General features: G+C 42.2%; 2 protein-coding genes across 5 annotated transcripts in view; one reads left to right on the forward strand and one right to left on the reverse strand.

Annotated features, from left to right (window-relative positions):
* Positions 1–19,564, forward strand: part of TXLNB (taxilin beta) — a 53,968-nt gene extending 34,404 nt beyond the window's left edge. For both annotated transcript variants that reach the window (XM_080588074.1, XM_080588075.1), the window contains one exon: positions 1–19,564. In XM_080588074.1, coding sequence (XP_080444200.1) covers positions 1–792 — 792 coding nt within the window. In that variant the 3' untranslated portion in view covers positions 793–19,564.
* HECA (hdc homolog, cell cycle regulator) overlaps positions 15,352–19,873 on the reverse strand; it is a 27,115-nt gene continuing 22,593 nt past the window's right edge. Inside the window, exons 4-5 of one of the 3 annotated variants that reach the window (XR_013949597.1) lie at positions 18,681–19,761; positions 15,352–15,598 (exon numbers count right to left, since the gene is read on the reverse strand). Coding sequence is in view for 2 of the 3 variants with exons in the window: in XM_080588086.1 (XP_080444212.1) it covers positions 19,597–19,761 (165 nt within the window). In the remaining variant the exon portion in view is untranslated. Of the gene's footprint in view, positions 19,762–19,873 lie in introns of all 3 variants that reach the window. The other 2 variants (XM_080588086.1, XM_080588085.1) reach the window with 2 other exon arrangements.

Here is a 19,873-nt window from a genome sequence, read left to right on the forward strand (position 1 = left end):
AAAGCCATGAGGACCAAGGAATATGAGTGCTTCGTGCTGAAAATCCAGAGACTAGAGAACCTTTGCCGAGCTCTGCAGGAAGAGAGGAATGAATTGTACAAAAAAATAAAACAAGCACAGTTCCCTGAAGAGGTGAATGGAAATGACATCTTAGAAGAAGAAGAAGACGATGCTGATACAAACCCTTCCTCCTCTGAGCAGGCAAGCATTGAGTTGCGTGCCACTGATGATAGCATGCTAAAGGAGCTGGCTGAGGCTTTCAGGGTGTCCCACAAGGTGGATGAGTCCCTCCCAAGCAACAGCAGCAACCCAGAGCCCCGTGATGCTCAAACATGTAATGCCGTCTCGGAGCCAGAGCTCCCCTCTCATCTCACCCCATGGTCAGAGGCTGGGAATGTCTGTGAGCAGCCCAGCACGAGCACATCAACACCTCCTGAACATGTGCCAGCACCCACTGAAAATACAACGCCCACCAAGAATGTGCCAAAGCCCACCAAAAACATGCCCACACTCCCAGAAAGGGTGCCAGCACCCACAGAAAGTGTGCCAATACCTCCCGAAACCATGCCAGTTCCCACTGGGAATGAGGCAAAACCCATTGAAAACATGCCAGCAACCCCTGAGAGCATGCCAACACCCACTCTAAACATGCCTGCTCCCCTTGGAAATATGCCAGCATCCACAACAAGTCCATCAAAAGCTGCAGAACATATGGAAGACCTAGCAGAGAAGTCTGCTGAAGGTCAGCTTGCAGAGCAAACAAGGGATACAGACATGGAAGCGGTAGATTGAAGACACTGATGTGTTCAGGCCTGTCTTTTAGAAACCACAGCTCTACTTTGTTCCCCAAGATTGATATCTTTTTTTCTTTTTAAAGAAACAAAAAGTAGAAACACACTCATACATACCTGTGAGCAAACGCAAAGTGCTTCTCTTTGCTACCACTATCCAGTAACATTGAGTCTGCATATTTTGCTGTCCTTCATCTGCTTGAAGCATAATATTTTCTTAATGACAGGAAAATACAACAAAATTACAGTATCTTTTTTTCCCAGGCATAATGAGTCATCTCATTCAACAAAATAATTTTAAATTGTTGAAGTTTCATGTTTGAAAAGTCACTGCAATTCTCATACATATATTTAAAGCCTCAGAATTAATTGTATCTGTTCGGTTTGATGTTGCATAAAAGATGCCCTACTTGGAAATGTAGAGATCTCAATAAATGAGGGGAAAGGAATCTGTGATTATAAAGTAAAATAGTGAAACCATCAATGTGGTCAGCCAGATCCAAGGTGAGGTGTAAAACAAAAGGGGAATTTTTGTAAGAGTAAACTACTGCTCAGCACTATGTGGACTGAACAACCACAACCCCTTAGCCTTACCCTGGATTTGTTTTTTCTGCTTATTGCTCAAAAAGAGGTTTTGTTACCAAGAGAACAATGGGGGAAGGAAAAATGTATTTTCTATATTCTTCATAAAATGTCTGAAAACAACAGCAACTTCCAAACTAATGGCAATTCCCAAGGTAGGGATAACAACCCTTCTCCTGCATCCAACAGAAACTAGTTTTCCGGTTTGTTTTACCATTTGAGATCACAGTTGCAACAGAGGGACGCGTGCCTTCTTCCAGCCAGCAAACGAGTTTGTAAGTTCAGAAGTTGGATGCAGATCCTGGAACTTAGGCCAGGGGCAGAAAACAGAGCGAAGCTACACAAGAAGGTACCAGAAGGTACCCCAGAAGATCCCCTTGTGGTCATGCTTCAGGAGAGTGTGATCCCTCCCGGTCACAGCCATATGAACAGTGAAACTTCCTCACAGCCACACGTTCAGTGAAACTTCCTTCTGGCCCTGCTGCATGTAGTGATGCACTGATGCAAGTGCCTATCGTCCTGTCCAAGTAAATAAGAGAATAGGTACCAGGAAAGCAGGAATCCCTCTTACCTTCGGGAGACCAGCTGTATTCCCATCCCCTCTCTCGTCTAACCAGCCCTTCCTACCTGCCTGCCAGCACACCATTGGCAAATAGTTTTGCCACCTTGTCAGAACTGCCAAGCCAGAAATCCTGATTCTGGCATCGAGAACAAGGACGAGGAAGGAAGCAGGTAAGAGAGTGCACCTACCAAGACAGCTGTACAGTCTCAAGCAAGGAGAGTAAGAAGGCTTTGGAGAAAAGGTTAAAAAATCCTGCTGGAGCATTTCTTGTTTCTCATCCCCTTCTTCTGAATTCAGTCTAGGTGTTTTGGATCCCGATCTGAACACCTTAAGAACCTGAAAAGGGCAATTACATGGGATGTCCGTATGCCGGAAAGAGAAATGTTACAATCAAACAAACACATGTTTAGAGACAAATCCCAAGGAGCCCCTGAAGAGAATCCCAAAGTTGAAATAGAGTTGAACCAAGAGAAAAGATGCCACTTTTGGCAAAGCATGGGAGACAGTTCACAGAGTCCTTCCTGCACATCACCCTCCAAAACCAAGGTTTGAATCTTTGCTTCCTGCCAACATGCCTGCACTGCTTGTCCAGCCTTTTCGAGAGCTAACCTTTCAAGGACACCACGAAGGATACCAAAGACCACAATTTGCAACTGTAGGTTGTTTTGATATGGCCTTACAAAGTAGCTATTTGGGCTACAGTTTAAAAACGTAGATGCCTTATGATCGATACGCAGACCGGCAGGATTTATTTCATGTCTTTAATCATGGTGGATTGAAAATGGATTATTCAAGTCTTAGTTATCTTAAGCTCCTTTTATAAGTAATGGAGATGAATAGGCATCTTTTAAGGACAAGTCATCTTACGGTAAGACTGGCATCCAAGACAGAGGAAAGTGACTTTCTCTCTGAAGGTGCCATTTCTCTTCAATGATTCTAGGGCTAGCCTAAGACAACTAGTTTAAATTAAAAATGATGATTATTAGGTGTCTAAATAAGGCAAGAGGAATCTCACCAGACATTCAGCTTCAAGGCCCTAAGCAAATCATCCTCTCTGAAATGCAAGCCACTTATGTGCCTGTGAAAACATTAACTTGTAACAAGTCTTCATCCTAAGACAGAAAGCTGTACTCACTTGATTTACTTTCTTTAGTTTCCATTGACTCGAGTCTGTAGAAATCTAGTTTCAGTTATGAGTTTTGTTTGGCTTTAGAGTGGCTTTTAAAATTAATGTAATTTAAATAACTTTTTTTTTTCCTTTCTTGGTTATGTTTATTCTGTTGCCATTTTGGTATTTGCTGGCATGTAACCAGCTTCTTTTTCTTTAAGTAGGCCCTTGGAATACCTTTAATTGTTGGGGTTTTCTTATACAGTCAAATATTCAATTACATAATAATAATGATCAACATGCCCTCATAACTTTAACTCGGTTCCTTTTTACATTAATCATTACAGCCACGTCTTTAATTATATAATAGTTACCTCATACCTTCCAACTTCAGCAAGCAGGGAGGTGAGGATCCTACAGATAAAACCTTCCTACATAGTCATGATTGATTCTTACAGCCTCATCCCTCATGAATAATTACACAACCTTCTGGGAAAATCACTCCCACTCTATCCCTCCTTCTTCATTTGGGCCTTTTTTAATATTTGCATGTAAAATTGCACTCACATACTTGCAATTCTTATTACTCCATGAGCTTCTACCCACATACCTGTTCCTTCTGCTCTTCCATGCTGTCTACCTGTTTGCACTTTATCCCAGCAGTTTCCTCCTCCTTCTCAATACTTACACACAACACTGAAAGCACAGGAGATGGAATCTCCCTGCTTTCAGTTCAGGACTTGGCCTCCGTTGTTCTCAATAGATGGCAGAAAGAGTTGCAGGGGAGATTTTGGCTGATCCAGGCTGGATGGAGCATTTACAGTCACACCACGGGGGTGGTTTGTCTGTCATCTTATGGTCCGTGGGAGGGAGCATCCTCAGTAGAGAAAGAAAATCTAGAAAATTTGGCCATGTACCTGTTCATTATCTGTTGCATCAGACTGAAGTTTAAGCCAACACCACCATCACAGATTCCCATGCGTGAATCCATTTTCTCAAATTCTTCTTCAACACTGACTGCCGGCCTCCTCTTGCTCTCTTCCTGTACTGGTGCCTTATATAAAAGCTGCCTCTGCATGGTAGCACTGTCATCATGAAAAGCCTTTGGGATTGCAGTCTGTACAGCAGCTCTGCTGCACATCCCTCAGTTACCTCTGGACTCAAGGCCCAGAAACCCCAGCACCCTTATGCGGTCACTCGAAGGCAGTAAGTAGCAGTGGCACATATGACTTCCCCACTGTTCGTTCCTATCATCATTCTCCTACTGACGTTGCCAGCCTCATCAATCCTGGTATGGGCTGTGGTTGCCTTTTTCAGTCTTGCTTTTTTTTTCATATACTTTTTTCCCATACCATTGAGCACAGATTTTTGGGGAGGAAAGGGTTATGGTAGCTCTATCCTCCCGTATCCTGTATCCTTGCTAAAACCACCCATTGCTGTGGTGCTTCCAAACCAGCCATGGCCTTTGATTTGCAAAAGCTGCAAACAAAGAAGCATAATATTTCCCTATTCTGCATGCCTGACCTTTGTCACCTCAAAAATTTAACAGCTCCCCTGCTGAACATGTAAAACAACATTTTTCAACAACCCATAATTTATCCAAATGTGAGGGGATTTTCATGACGACAGCTAAAATCACATCCATGATGTTAACACAACCCTCTCACCTAATTTCTGATCACTGTGGCAGACCGCAGCAATGATAAATCTTGTTGGCCAGAGATTGGTAAGAAACATTACAACCCAGGAAAAATAGTTTTTAACTGTCATCTCCGAAACAACTGATCTGTTTCAGCTTAACTTTTCCCACAGAAACTGAACAGAAGTAGACACAGGCATGGAAATATATACACCAGATGACTGAACTTCAGCAACAGTATTGGCGGCGCAGAACAGGGACATATAATATGGGGCAATGTTTTCATAAGCTTCACTGTTAACAACATCTTTAAATTCACAGTCCATCAGACTGCAGCCAACCACAGATGATGTTCATGCCACCTCTCTCACTCCACAACGAGCAGCGTTGCACTCATCAGTATGGCATTTAGACTTTTTGCTCTATTAGAGAATTACAACAGGACTCGTTTCTCTCCTGGGCCCACGGACTAACCCTGCGTTGCCATTCACAATAGCCTTCAACCATTACCTTTGCTTAGCAAGGGGGCAAACAGAGGGATTGGAGGAGGCTGGACAAGGGAGCAGAGAGGGTAGATGGAGAAAAGGCGTTTGACACTCCCCTTACCCTCAACAGCTTGCACTAACACAGTTCACCACTGTGCAACGCTGTCTTGTCTACTGAGAAAAGACTTAGTGCATCACTTCCAAAGATGGAGAAGACAACTATGTCAAACCCCTAGGAAGGCCCAGAAATGTCACCAGCCAGCCCCGGGAGAAAGGCCAGAAAGACACCAGGAAGCGTGCCATTCATGAACAATTTTCTACACCAGCGAAGTAGCTTACTTTCTCAGTTTATCCCATTGAAAATATTTTTACGCTTTTTTTTAAAAAAAAAAAAATCAGGAAGAGGCTTAACTGCAAGTCTGTCTCTGACAAAGTTATTAGGATTTAGCTTTGAGATGCAGATGAAACACTTGCAATGCAGCCTGAAAGAAGGACAGCCTTAGCAAAACATGATATGCTCAGCACAAAAAAAAAGATTCTGGAGTTGGACTAAAATGTCACACCTTGCAGCCACGAGTCATGAGAAAAGGAAAAGATGAGGAAAATATCTCACATTTGCTGAAAAATAAAACACAAGTGTAAGTACAAGAAAATAAGTTCTGAAATAGTAAAATATTCCTTTTTATAATTTAAAAAAAAAAAAAAAAGGTGTTCAGGAAGCCCTCTTATCTGCATGAATCATTTTATACATTGATTCCCAAAATATGCCATGGAGTGCCTTTCATCTCAGAGGATCCTAAAATGCTTTTCAAGCTGTAAGTATTGAGGAATGACTTCAGTCCGGGCTGGAGAGCCACCTGCTCTGGGCTGTAATTCAGCAGCAGTGCACAGCAGAAATAGAGAGAGTTGGGCAGAGGCTCTTATTAGATATAAACCTTCAGAGCAGAACCCTACCAGTACCTGCCTGGTATTAGAAAGAAACATTTTCAATGATCAGTTTATTCTCTAATTGCCTTTTTTTTCTGTATTTTGCTCTGATAATTCTGGTACTGCTATCAGCAGAAAACAAAGGTCCAACTCTTTGCAGGTGTAAGACAGAGCAGCTCCTTTGGAGCCAGTTGAGCTACACGCATTAACATCAAATGAGAATATACTCCAATTACTGAATTACTGAGCCATTAGCAAGTTCTCTGTTCCTGTGAGTGAACATTTTACCCAGCTGATATTTCAGGGGCCCTGAGAGAGTCAGAATGGATTCACTCAATTAGAATTTGGCCAACAAGTCACACTTAACGAACCTATTTTAGGAAAAGTGCCAAGACGCAATCTTTATTGACCACAGGTGGCCATGGCCTCAGCCTTGCAGCTCATCCAAACATCGAGTGCTTCTGTGTTCCAGCTAACATCCTTTCCTCAAAGACGATCAAGGACAGAACACAATTTCGTGAACCACTATAACCACTTCCTGCAGCTCTTCATTCTTTCTCACGCTTCTCCTACCCAATGACTAGTCTAAACCCATTCTGCTTACTGAAGCTTGCTGGATATACCTTGTTAAAAATAGACCAAAACATGATTAGTTTTAGATTTCATTTCACACCAGATCTAGGTCAAGTCTGACGAGATGGTTTGAGCTTACGGATGCAACAGCTCACTGACACCATGAAGAATCATAGAATCATAGAATATCCCGAGTTGGAAGGGCCCCATAAGGATCATCAAGTCCAACTCCTGGCACCGCACAGGTCTGCCCAAAAGTTCAGACCGTGTGACTAAGTGCACAGTCCAATCGCTTCTTAAATTCAGAAAGGCTGGGTGCAGTGACTACTTCACTGGGGAGCCTGTTCCAGTGTGCAACCACCCTTTCGGTGAAAAACCTCTTCCTGATGTCCAGCCTAAACTTCCCCTGCCTCAGCTTAACACTGTTCCCGCGGGTCCTGTCACTGGTGATAACGGAGAATGAAGGGGGAAGTCCTGCTCCACTCACTAGGTTGCAGTGCTACTTTGTAAAAATAAATAAATAATTAAGAATGAATTCTTAGTGTAGCTCCCAAAACTGGCTTAAGTTGTACAAGGAAAAAACCTTGTACAAAGGTTTACAAAGGAAAAACCTTGAGCAAGTCCCAAGGGAAGAGTCAAGTTGTGCTAGCCATCTTGTTATGCAGCTACCACCTCCTCCCTGGTGTTTCCACCCCTTTACCCAGAACTAAAAATGAAACGCTGGCATTAGCAGTAACGTGACTTACAGCTTCCTGCCCCACTCAAGGCATTGCTCCTGCCTGTGCACTACAGCCCCTGCCCTCCCCAGTGCGCTGATGTGTGGCTGCACTTCAACTAGGTCACCCAAAAAATCTGGGTTAAAAATTCCCCCCACATATCAAGAAGAGCTATTTTTTAACTCAGATCATAGCAGGGTGTTTTTTCTTTTTCTTTTAAATGAAAATATCTCATGAAGCTATGACCTAAATTCTGGTCACAGCAACTGCTAATTGAACTTCATCAGTCCTTCGCCCAAAGCAGTGGAGACAAATGTATGCAGCTGTGCATTATTTGGATGTTAACTCTGGAGCATAATGCTGTTCTCAGAGTTAATACTAGCATTTCCATTGATTATTTTGCAGAAACCTCCACTACTTGTGGACTGAAAACTGAATTTGAAGAGGGAAATTTGTATTTTAAAAATGAATCTTATGCTATACAAAAGACAGGGAAGATACAATATACATTTCGCTATGATAGTGAGCAACTACACAGTTTGGAGCTGTGCATTGCATCTTTTGATGGTACAGGAAATAAAAGCTATCCTGCTTTGATGCAGACACCCTGGGCTGAGTTTTTTTCTTTCTTTGCTTATCATACCACTAAATGTTATTAAATCAATGCCTATAGACCACAGAACACCAAAGACCTGTTTTTTCATTACATCAGAGGCTGAATGGAATGGAAAGAAGATGAGGCATTTGTCCCCAGGAAAGGGAAAAAAATAAATTAAATGGTGTGGTCAATGATATTTGTCTTAGAAGCAGCCTTTTTTTGTGTTAGTAATGCAGTGGTTATCTCCTGAAATCAGGGTCACATCTGAATTACCTCAACTGGAGACCATGTTGGTTTTAAATTTGAGCTGCTAGACCATTGCTAAACTGCCAGACTCTTGCACCAAACCACACGTGACTGGTGCTATTCCATACAGCTAGAAAGCCTGTACAGCAAGTCTTGCTGACAGAAATAGCCGCATGACGTAGGGTCAGGAAGAGAGGTACCTGCCACCACAAAGATGTCTTAGTCAGCGGCTCTTCTCTCCAAGTGCCTAGGTCAACCCATTCCTCTTCACTTATCATTTTCAGTATCATTCAATACACCCACATCGCTTTAAAATACAGATCAAAATAACCTCAACTTACAAACAGTTGGCTTCACCAGAAGGAAGATTGAACTTCCCCTTCTAAAAAAGACACCATTTACTTTGTGTGAGCAGAACAGTGGCTCCCATTAACCCAACCAGGCCCTCCACACCTTTGGTCTATTTTGTCTGCCATTACGTATCTTTATGTCTGTATTAATCACACGCTAGTTTAGATTCTTGATGGAATATAGCTTCATTTGCAGTTACCAGTGAATTAACAATATACTACACTAGCATCTTAATTATACACTAATGTAACATACCATATGTAATTCATGTAGCGTGTTCTGTCACAGCTATAGACCTGCAGAGCTGTAAAAGACATTTTAATGGCTCCAGCCTTGTAATACCACAGCTGCAGGGGCACACTGCAACTTCCTGGGCAGCAGCAGTAGTGGGAGCTGCAGCTGGAGCACTGCTGCTCCACTTGGTGTCCTTCTCCCCTCAGGGATGACCTGGGATCCTCATGGCACCCTACACAGCCCCATCAGTGCTGGCAGATAGCACGGAGAGAGACATTCCAGGCTGCACACCTGGAACCCCTGCAATCTTTGCATTATATACAAACCCCTGCTCCCAGGGCCCCATGTCTCAGGCAAATGAATGATCTTTCTGCCTCAGCTTCCTGATGTAAAACTGGGACACCACACCAGGTTGCCAGTTATTTTGAATGCAAGTTTGCTTATCAACTTTTACTTCTCAGTAAGATTAATTGCTTTCATCCAATGTAAAGAGCCATAAACAACTACAATAATAGAATACTTCATGTTGATAGGGACCTCTAGAGGTCACCTCCCCTTCCTAACTCCTGATTTTGCTGTTGTAACAGCTCACGTGATCATCTCCTAACCCAGCTTGGTAAAATTGTGTCAGGTGGCTTTAGATTTAGTATGAAAACACTCAAGCAAATCAGATCATTTTCACCTGGCTTTGCTTGGTGGCATGACTTACGGGGCAGCTGTGCTGGCAGATTAGGGAGCAACCTTTGGGAGGTGTGTGTGTTTGTCCAGATCCACTGGGAATGCAAACTTCTCAGCCCCTGCAGCTGCAGCTCCAAAAGGACATGTGGCACAGCACCAGTTACTTGCGTTCTACCTCCCACCAGCTCAGGTTCCTACACTTGATAAAGTTCTTCTGAGGCATTGACAAAACATTCCAAATCCTCAGCAGAGTAGTAATTGTTAACAATATTTACACAGGTGTACGAACTTCCCACGTGTTCTGTTCTTACTTGCCATGCAAAATGTCACAAATATTAACACAAAGAAAACTGTAGCATCACTGAGAACTCCAGTAAAGCCTACCCATACATGTTACATTCAACTAGATAAAGCAAGTAAAAGCCTTTTATAAACCTCAGAGGTTAAGAAGCTTAAGTCAGTCCTGTAAAGACAAAAGCCAGTCTCGTTATACCTGCCTATCACAGAGAAGCCATTCTAGGAGGTGTGCCAGGCTGTGCATCTCTCAGGGCTACTCTAACAAGCAGAGTCTAAACAGTAAGCATATGGTGACCATTTTGAAGACCACTGGATACATATTTTTGTTTTAAACTTTTGCTGAAATAACTTAGTTTAAAGTCTCAGTCACAGATGATGATTAGCAAATGACAATTAACTAATACTTAGCTAGTAAGAGTTGTGAGGTGTTTGCTACTTGGTCCCAAAAGCCAGGGGCAAGGTTAAGACACTATGAGTAAGTTCACATGTGTTGTGCCCTTGCACTACTGACCCCAGGAGTCAAAACATGGTCAAAGTACCTTCCACTGTGCCAGTGCAGTGTTCATCTATGGCAGTCAGAGGGAGTTATGGTGCTAGGGAAGAAAGTCAGGCTTCTTTTGACCACACCACAGCTTTTCAGAAGTGCAACACAGGAGTTTCTTAGTCTTGTTCATGCCCATCCATTTTCAAACTGATGCAGCTAAACCAGTGCAAGTTCTTGCATGCTTGTTTATTGTGCCCTGACCTTTTTCAAAGCAATCAGAAGAAAATGAGAGTTTGCAGTTATAATTTTTTTTTTTTTCTGGAGATTATACGCATCCACTTCAGAGTTTGGCCCGCTCTCTCTGGCTTGGCTCCCAGAGCTATGTTTCCACGAGCAAGCATCTGAGTGCAGGAGGAAAAGAGGAGAGTCCAGCTGCTTTAAGGAAAGGTGTGTGTTTGCACAGACTTGGCCCCTGTGTGGTGAATGGCAGAGCTTTCAGCCCAGGAGCAGAGCAGGGCTGGGCTATGCCGCACTCCTCTCTTGCCAGTACATTTTCATCAGAGAAGGTCAGAATCCACAAATGTGCCAAAATCCACACAAATAACAAACTTCCAGCAAGGCTTTGACACCACTGCCATCCCAGAGGAGGAGAGAGACAGAAAGCAGCCACCTTCCTGTGCAAAATCAGAGTGAAACCCGAAGGCTCTCCCCCCTTCTCAAGGCACTCTTCATTGGCCTGTGCCAAATACTGCAGTGTTAACCCATGCCAGCTCTGATGATGGTAATGACAGGAAAGAGAGATCAAAGCAAGCCTCTTGGATTTGAAAAGGGTTTCTCCAAAGCTAAATTTTTCATTGCAAGTAAATTAATCTAGGCAATCAATGCCTTGTTTGAACATCTCCCGGTCTTCACCAAAACGCTAATTCCATCTTTTTCTCCCCGGCTGCTGCATCCCCTCTCACCATGCTCTGTTGTACGCTGCCCAGAAGGGGAACTGAAATGTCATTTCTCCCATCACCTCTTTTGATCTGCATGCCTTCCGCCAAATGTCCTCACCTTGCTTTGTGAATCAGACTTCTGAGACTTTTCTTCCCATGAAAGGGATTTACAAGTGTAATTCCTCATTAGTAAGAACATTATGATTCTTATTAAGAATTCTATGTTAGTAAGAAATCTCCCAATTTATACAGTGCTTACTCTCAGCAATGCCAGTACTCTGAATTTTGGATGTCCAGCAGTTAAACGGAAGCACTAGTAGAAACTCTCTTCTGGCCTAAAGAGGCACACCATCACCTCCACAGACTTAGAAGACAGAGGGCAGCTACCTTGCCAAAATCCTGGCTTGGCTTCCTGGCTCTGCTGCAAGCTATACCTTTTTCATTTGTTTCAACAACAAATGGGCAAAACTACATCTATAAAAATCTCCCCAGGAAGAAAGGTGCCTGGGAGCTCCTGTCGCACCTGCTGTGTAGCTGCTCAGCCTCCAGGCACCTCAGCTGAAGCAGTCAAATCACAGACACAGGAGCGTGTCCCCACCGATCCTCTTCCAGCACATGACTAAGGAAGAAACCTCATGAGAAAGCTTTGTGATGTGGGGAACTTGAGCAAGCTCACAATGCTTTTCGTTCCCCTGGACAACAGGTACTATGATGTCAACATGTTGCCACAGGGCAGTTAAATGCTCTTTTTTTCCCTTCATTTTCTACATAAACTTTAAGATAAAGAGTCCTCGGAAACATGTCACAAGCACTTTACAGATGAAGGAGGGAGAACACAGAGGCAGAGTAATTCACACCCATGCTGGCTCTCTCCAGGGCCTGCTTCAGCGCCTTGGAGGTGCCGAGCCAGCACAGTGGGTCTGGAAGGAGCCAGGCCCTTTTTCCCAGCCGTAACCATCACCTTGGCCCTACCACCGCTGGCCATGAGCCAGGCCAGGTGCAAGGGAAGAGGTGCAGAAGGGGAACAGGGACCCTTCCAGATCCCAGATGCACCCAGAGCTACCAACAGGAAGTTAAATTCAACAAACACTACCAAATTTGAAGTGAGGACTGCTTACTAAAACATTAGGAACAGCACTTGACTTGCGCTCTCAACAAACCTGGCTGCCGCGCTGACTTAAGCGGTGAGTTACAGCTCAGGCAATATGTTGCTACTGCCCATTAGCTTCTGATGTCCTTCACTACCACGCGCCAAGGTCTTCGGCCTGCTCCTGTCCTGCCGCCAGCCAGCCTAGCACGGGGCTGCGCTGAATGGAAAGACTGCCCGATGGTGAGGAAAGACTCCCACACGGTTCAATATATTCTTTGGCAGAAAACTGAGATTAAAAGCAGGCTAAACTCAATTACTATTTGTGTAACTAGAGTATCCTGGTTACAGGGCCTGTAACCATAGCAATCATTTAAACAGAGCTTTAAGGAAAAAAAAAATCCCTTGTTATTAAAATGTTGATCCTTGATTCTGATTCAGCTTCTTGATCTTCCTACTGGCTCAGGTCTGCCTGCAGGTTTTGCAGGAGACACAGGAAAGGAAGAGCTCAGCTCAGAGCCACCGAATATCCTCAGCTAGTATTCATGTCTTGTGCTGACAGAATTATTAATAGAATTATGCTTCCAAAACATACGAATACCAAAGGATCAGATTGTCATGCGGGGATTCAGACGCTTGTGAACATAATACAAGTAATCGGCTAGCAGGGATGTTTCTTACAACAAGTCTCAGGCAATTAAACCGAGCCTACTATTATTCACATTCCAAACAAGGTATTACTTAGTTCGGAGCCAAACTCATTTAAAACCTTAGGCACAGAAAAAGAAAAAAAGCAAAAAAAAAGATGGAAGCATTTGGCAATTCTATATTATTATTATTTAAGTCTCCTTGATTTTACGGCCGGATTACCTCCCATCTCCAAAGACTCCATTCCACAGTCATGACTCTTGTATTAGTTAAGAGTCATTACACAAAGGGCAGCATTGATTTGTTATTCTGTAACTATCTGGATAACCAGGGAGATTTTTATTTTGAAAAGATCCTGCTGGAGCTTTTTTTTTTTTTCCCCTCCTTCAAATGCTTGTTAAATGAGTATGTAGCCAGGAAAATGGGACACAGAAAGCAGTAAGATGGATGTGATCTGCACACGTGTTTTTCTCACAAGAAAACAAGTGCAATGCATGTTTAACAAAAGGAAGTAGCTTCAGGGTTACGTTATATAACGGACCCAGATGTAAACTCTTGAATGTATAGCACTCCAGGCAGGTCCATTAGAAAAACGAAACCTTTCTGTTCACAGGAGGCAGTAACAAATTTTTTCTTGAAACATTGCTTAAGAGCTGTTCATGAATGCCACCACAGCTGGTTTACACCCAGAAGCTTTGCTCACATGAGCACAGCATCAGGCTGTCTCTGGGTTAATGAGCTATACCAGCAGCCGTAATTTCTCTGCGTATCCCATTGATGTTACTTGGACATCACTGAATGAAAAGAAAATATGCAGCAAACACAGTGACTAATAAATGCATTTAACGCCAAAAAATACTAATGTATCAAGTCAATGACAAAACACAGCAGCTGCAGCCTTAACAGGAGACCAGGTTTTGTTTTATATGGCCAGGTTTTACTAGCATCAGAATGAACAGAAGTTGTTTCACAGAATACTGTCAGGATAGTAATCAAATGCGAATATAGCTGTGTGAAACCTGGACATTTATTTTTAGGTACACACTCCCACACACATATGCAGCCTGAATAGTTTGTTCCCCTCCCCTGATACAATTAGGGATGCCTCCAGCCAGAACATGAGCCCAGGCTTGCTTTTAACCCAATTTGCCAGTGCCACCCCTATTTAACTACATACTATATCATGTAACAGCTTGACAAGGGTTTTTTTTTTTTTTTTTTTTGACTTCTTTCCTCCACATTCTCCCAATGCTATTCAGTTTCTTTTAGCAACACAGTAATTACCATTCCAGATCAAACCCGAAGTTCTGCAATTTGAAGCTCAATACCATATGCCTCCCAAAAAGTGGCAGAGACTGCAGTAATTAAACCAGGGGAAGAACAGTCTCCCCTTCGCATTACTTCCCATTTTGTTTTCCCACTCAGGCTTAAGGCTTAAACCATTACCTAAGATCCCTTTAGCAAAATACGAATATGGAATCACTGCATTTACTTGCAATTACCTGACTGTGGCTTATTTACATTTCCATCTCATAAATAGATCTTCATATGTTAAGAGGCAGGTATCCAAAATGCTTTCTACAGTTAACACAACATGCAGTTATTCAACTTGAATGTTATTCAAGTCAGTCACAGTATTTGCTTCCAAAATTAAATCTGAACAGCTACAGCCAGCTTTTCAGAGCGCTTCCAACCTCCTAATCACACCTCATCTCTTTTGAGCTGTGGCCCTCCTTCACCCGTAGCAGTATTTGCTTTACCTTTTGTAAGTTTGGATTGCTTCCATCACTTACATCCTTCCTGAATTCTGCGGTAATATGCAAAGGTTGAAAAATCTTGCTGTAAGCATATGGAGAAAGGTTTGCTAGATTAGATGATTAGTCAGACCGCCGAGAACCTTACACAGGAAGCAGGGATGTGAGGCTCCCTCCCCTGCAACAGGTTTCGGAGATGAAGTGTTCAGTCGTAACACGGGAAGCCCTTCTGCCTAGGACCACTCTGCCGCACTGCCGTCCACAGAATCCCTTCTGAGATTTCTCTGGCAACAGAGGGCACGTTCCCATTAACAGATGCAACGAAAGGCAAAGGATTCAGCACTCTGCCCTCCGTTCATCCGTCCTGGCAGCACACAAGCACTCCCGAGACAACTCCCACACAACCACACTAGGATGCAGGAAGGGCATTTCAAATGTCAACACACCGAACAGGACTTCTGTTGTGCAAAGGGACTCGTCACACTCCCATTTGGTGCAGCAGTCTTCAAAATGACTACATCAAAGCTTCATTTTAAATGACACCCAAGAACTGTTTACCTTTAATATTTAAGGTGAATAGATTAAGTCTCTCAATAAACAGCAGGTGTGAGAAACTAGTTGACAGAAGAGCAGGGAAAGAAGAACCGACAGTATTAGGTGTCTGGTATTTATTATTTTTTAATACAGAGAAGTCACAACAAAATATTCTCTAACAACACACGCGAATGATATCATAACCAATTATTTTGATTTCATCAACATTCATTTTCTATGTACATATTCTTCCATCTGCAAAAGTGCAATCCAAAAATGTCTCAACAAGAAACCTTTACGGACAAGTATATTTTTGAGGTGTTTTCTCACCGGTGGCCTTACAACAGCATGTTTGTTCTCAGTTACCTGGTACAGCAAAATGAAGAGTACATGAGGGGGGAAAAAAAGAAAAGAAAAAAAAAGAAATTGTGTTAGATGCCTCCCTCGTAGGAATATTCCCTATTTTCCCAACTAATTTCATTATGAATACACTGCTCACTACTGGACACATGAATGCAAATAGACTATGAAATAGTCAATGGGCTATAGAGCACTGTAATTTTAATGTCTCTGCAGCATTAGACAGAACATGAATTTCAGCCTGCTCACGCTGGTAGATGTCAACTTATGTATCAGCATGTAAAAGATGTCTTCTGTGTTAGTTATGGTTATCAAAATTTACTTTTAAATGCCCTACTGATGGATGAATTCATTTACACATCCAAAATATTAAGTCTATCTAAATGCAAGCCTCTCCTATGGAAAACACTGTTAACTACTGGAAAGAAAAGCATTTGCACATGCAACTCCTATTACTATCACAAGGAGTATCGTGCATTTAAGAAGAGTAGAATGAACCTCCAAATCCAGAGGACTGTATTCTCGTTTACAAAACATACTTCAGGCACAGTTTAATCCGACCACAGGCCAGACTAAAAAGAACACACAGCATCAGAAAAATGAAAGGTAGTGAAGAGTAAACTTTAGCCAAACAAGCAAAGCAAGCAGCTCCCTACACTGACAAACCATTTCCCTTTTGACACATTTAAAAGCTCAATGACTACTACCAGTGCTCATCATGCCAGATAGCAAACCAACTGTTGTCTAGTTCAACCTCTTAAGTAGCCATTAAGTCCCAAAGTTCACTCTGACTTTGTACTTATGCAATGCCTAGCCAAAACTTTCATGGCCAAAGGGTGGGCCTGTCTGCTTGACTGGAGTCTGATGCATCTTATTAAAAAATATATATATATCTTTACTTGCATTGTGCAGTAACACAAGACCAGTTTTCAGCATCAGCAAGAAGCAGAGAAAGTATTCCCTATAAATTAGGGACAATTTACTTTAGAGGAAAAGTTCAGAGGAATCTTTCTCTAGCTCAGCTGGTTTCCATCGAGAATCATTTTACGGTACTACATGTGCTGTTAGCCTCCAGTTGAGAGATGTGCTTTGCAAGAAAATAGGCGTTTCCTCAAGTGGTAGTTAAGACTCACTTAAAATCAGAATTAAAAGGAAAAGGTGATTGAGAACTAAATTGTTGCCTTGGATAGATTTGTAAACAACTTCTTGTTGCTATTAAGACTTTAAACATGCTTTCCCCTCCTCACTTTCTTGGTCTGCTGCATTCTTAATTTTGACTTGAATATATTGTACAACCTTTCACATGTTTGTGTTTTTAAGAAGTGGCCAAATTCCTTTTCTCCACTTCTACTCATTCTCGATTGTCATACACACATACCTGGAGAGGCATCTAAGAACATAAAGAATTATAAATTAAGCTATATTAAGGAAAGTAAGTGAACAAGTATTTAGAAGAACTCCATATCCTGTTTCTGCCCTACCATGTGCATTGCAGTGACACCTCCCCTCACCAAATGGGTGAAAAAAAATAGGTACAGAATGCTACTATTTTGTTACCCTTTCAGTGTATGTGGGGATTAATACCTTAGGCTCAACGCATGAGTGACTAGCACTCAAGATCAAATGCTATATGTATTCTTTAATTTTTATCATTACAGGAGCTTTGTCTTTCTGCTACAAGAGTCCAGCATTTGTGTATGTGATCTGGTACCCATGGTACTGCCAGACAACTTAACTCCAAACAACCCTAACTCCAACAGGTTGTGGAAATATACCATTAAAGGTGAAGGGCTCATCCTCCCCAAGTAATTAATTTGAATTATAACTTGATTGTTCTCCATAAGGGAAGTCTACACTGCACAGCTAACCAAGTTTTATCTGCTAGCTAACTTCTTCCAGCCCACGTACACCTGGGCCAGATCCTGCTCCTATGGCCAACGGTTACAGTGCTGGTGCCACTGTAACTGGAGCGGGCATAACTTGGTTTGTGATAGCCACACCAGGACAGTGTTAGAAGTGTCCCAAAGTTCTTCCCACAATTTGTCTTAAAAAGGAAACAGTTTTCCCCAAACTGTCACAAATAGACCCCCAAGGAACAACTGCACAAAACCCCAAGAATGTGCTCCAGACACAAACACACGGACAGAAGAGAGGACAGAGCAAGGGGAGAGCCAGTGATGTAGACTATCACAGCCTGTTAATGTCGCTGTTCAGACCAGCGGTGGTGGATCACCAACATAACCGTTATGAGATAGCCCAGTCCTACCCAGATGTGAAAATCATTAACCTGACTTAGCTGGCTTCTAAGGACATTACCACCCAAGTTAGCAGTAAGTGATGTGTGCCAACATAAGCCCTCTACGCAGCCTGAGTATTACTTGAAGAGTGGCTAATGCTTAAAGGAGCTAATTCTGCAGTGAAGACAGCCAGGAAATAAAACTGTGAACTTGGCATTTTTTACGCACAGAGAAACATGGATATTCAGTTCAAATTTCACGTGCACATTAATTTCTTAACTTAGCAGAAAGCGTAATTCTCTGTCCAGTATATGCAACACTTTCTTGGCTTCTGACTTTTCTGTTTTCCTTCCCAGAGTGTGCAGATTATCAGGGACATTTTTAAGATCATGATTTCAACGGATACACTCTTTGAGATTCTGATTTGGGAAAACCAAAAAAACTTCAGAAGAAACAAAAAATAAACCCACCTCATAAAGAGAAACAAAACCCATACCTCGAGTGACCGATCACTCCATAAACAACAAAAAAACTTACAAAAATCTCATCTGGCTTTAGAAGCCAAGTAAAAGATTAACGACCTATTTTAAAACTTTTATTTATGTAAGGGAAAAGTTGGGAGCAAGAAACAAAAATTGCAGATTCTACAGGGCCAAACCCTATGACACAAATTCACTGCCTAATGCATTGACTACTATATACAGCACAGAGGCATGTAGAAAGTAAATACACTAAATTTGCTTTCTTAAAAAGTCTCCAAGGTTTTAGGTCCTGGACTTACATGATTTTGAAAGACAAAGGTGCAGCAATTAATTGACTTAAAAACTGATGCCATGTGTCATACTAAGTACCTCTCAGCTCTTACTGGTCTGATGGCCCAGATCCCACTTCGTGGTCCTCTTTCCAAGCCAGTCACACCAGCCTGCAGTAGGCAGCAAAGCCTCAGTCCCAGCAGACACATACAAACATCCCCGTTCAGTTCAGCCTGTTCCTTCCATTTATCACAAGGTCCTAAAATATCTGTGAAGAAATACCTTTAAATAAAGCATTTTAAGATCTCCAGCTTGTTTTGGTATAAACAAATAACCTGACCGCTAACATTACAACACTGGTGGAAGCAGTACTATTGCCGTACAATCCGTCAGAGAGAAACACACAAACGTATACGGCAGGAAGACGCTATGCCAAAAAATAACTCAAGGTCACTTTTTCTAGCATAGATTTACATTCACTTGTCACATTATCTTAGTTTATCCCATCTTGGGAAACCTGAAAGAAAGCCCACTAAGATGACAGTCTGGGGCATGCTCCTGTGCCCACTGGGACCAATGCAAAAGACTCAATGAATTCAACAGCTACAGGATTATTTCTTTCCAAGGATTTCCCATTTCCACCAAGCCAGAGGGACAACAAGCCTACACAGTTACCCACTTTCCAACTGGACATAGTTCTCTGACCCATGTCCTTCTTACAAACTGTATTACAATAATACAAAAAATAAAACCAAATCATTTTAGCTGAACTTTACCCCACACTTGGGATATATTCAAAGGCCATTAAATTGGCATGCCTCCAACCTTCAGAGATCTCGTCAGGAGGATTCTGGTTTAACAACATGTATATATACATATTCATATGTATACAGACAAAGAAGCTGCTCTTTCAGTTAGAAAAGAAAGGAATTTCATCACAGAATGAATCCTATAAAAAGATATGTAATAAAGTTGAAATACCCATAAAATAGCTATTACTAAAGCAAAGCTTTCGTCAATAAGCCTCCAAAACTTTAAATGAAGAAAATGGCTTCACAAAGTGGTAGTCTAGATTTCCACAGTGAGGACACTGCTGGACGTTGCTGTATTCGGAGAAATACTGCATGCCAATCCGTACATCTATTACTGGCTTCCCACAGTGCTTACAGTTCAGTCGAGCCTGTGGAAAAAAAAGAAAACAAAAACACTTTTGAAATAACCAGATTCACCTCCATTCCTTGCCTTAGCTAGAGAGACACTCAGCCCCAGCCTCTGGCAAGGCCACAGCTTCA

The sequence above is a fragment of the Anser brachyrhynchus genome (assembly GCF_964034855.1).
Source record: "Anser brachyrhynchus genome assembly, chromosome: 3".
Taxonomy (NCBI): Eukaryota; Metazoa; Chordata; class Aves; order Anseriformes; family Anatidae; genus Anser; species Anser brachyrhynchus.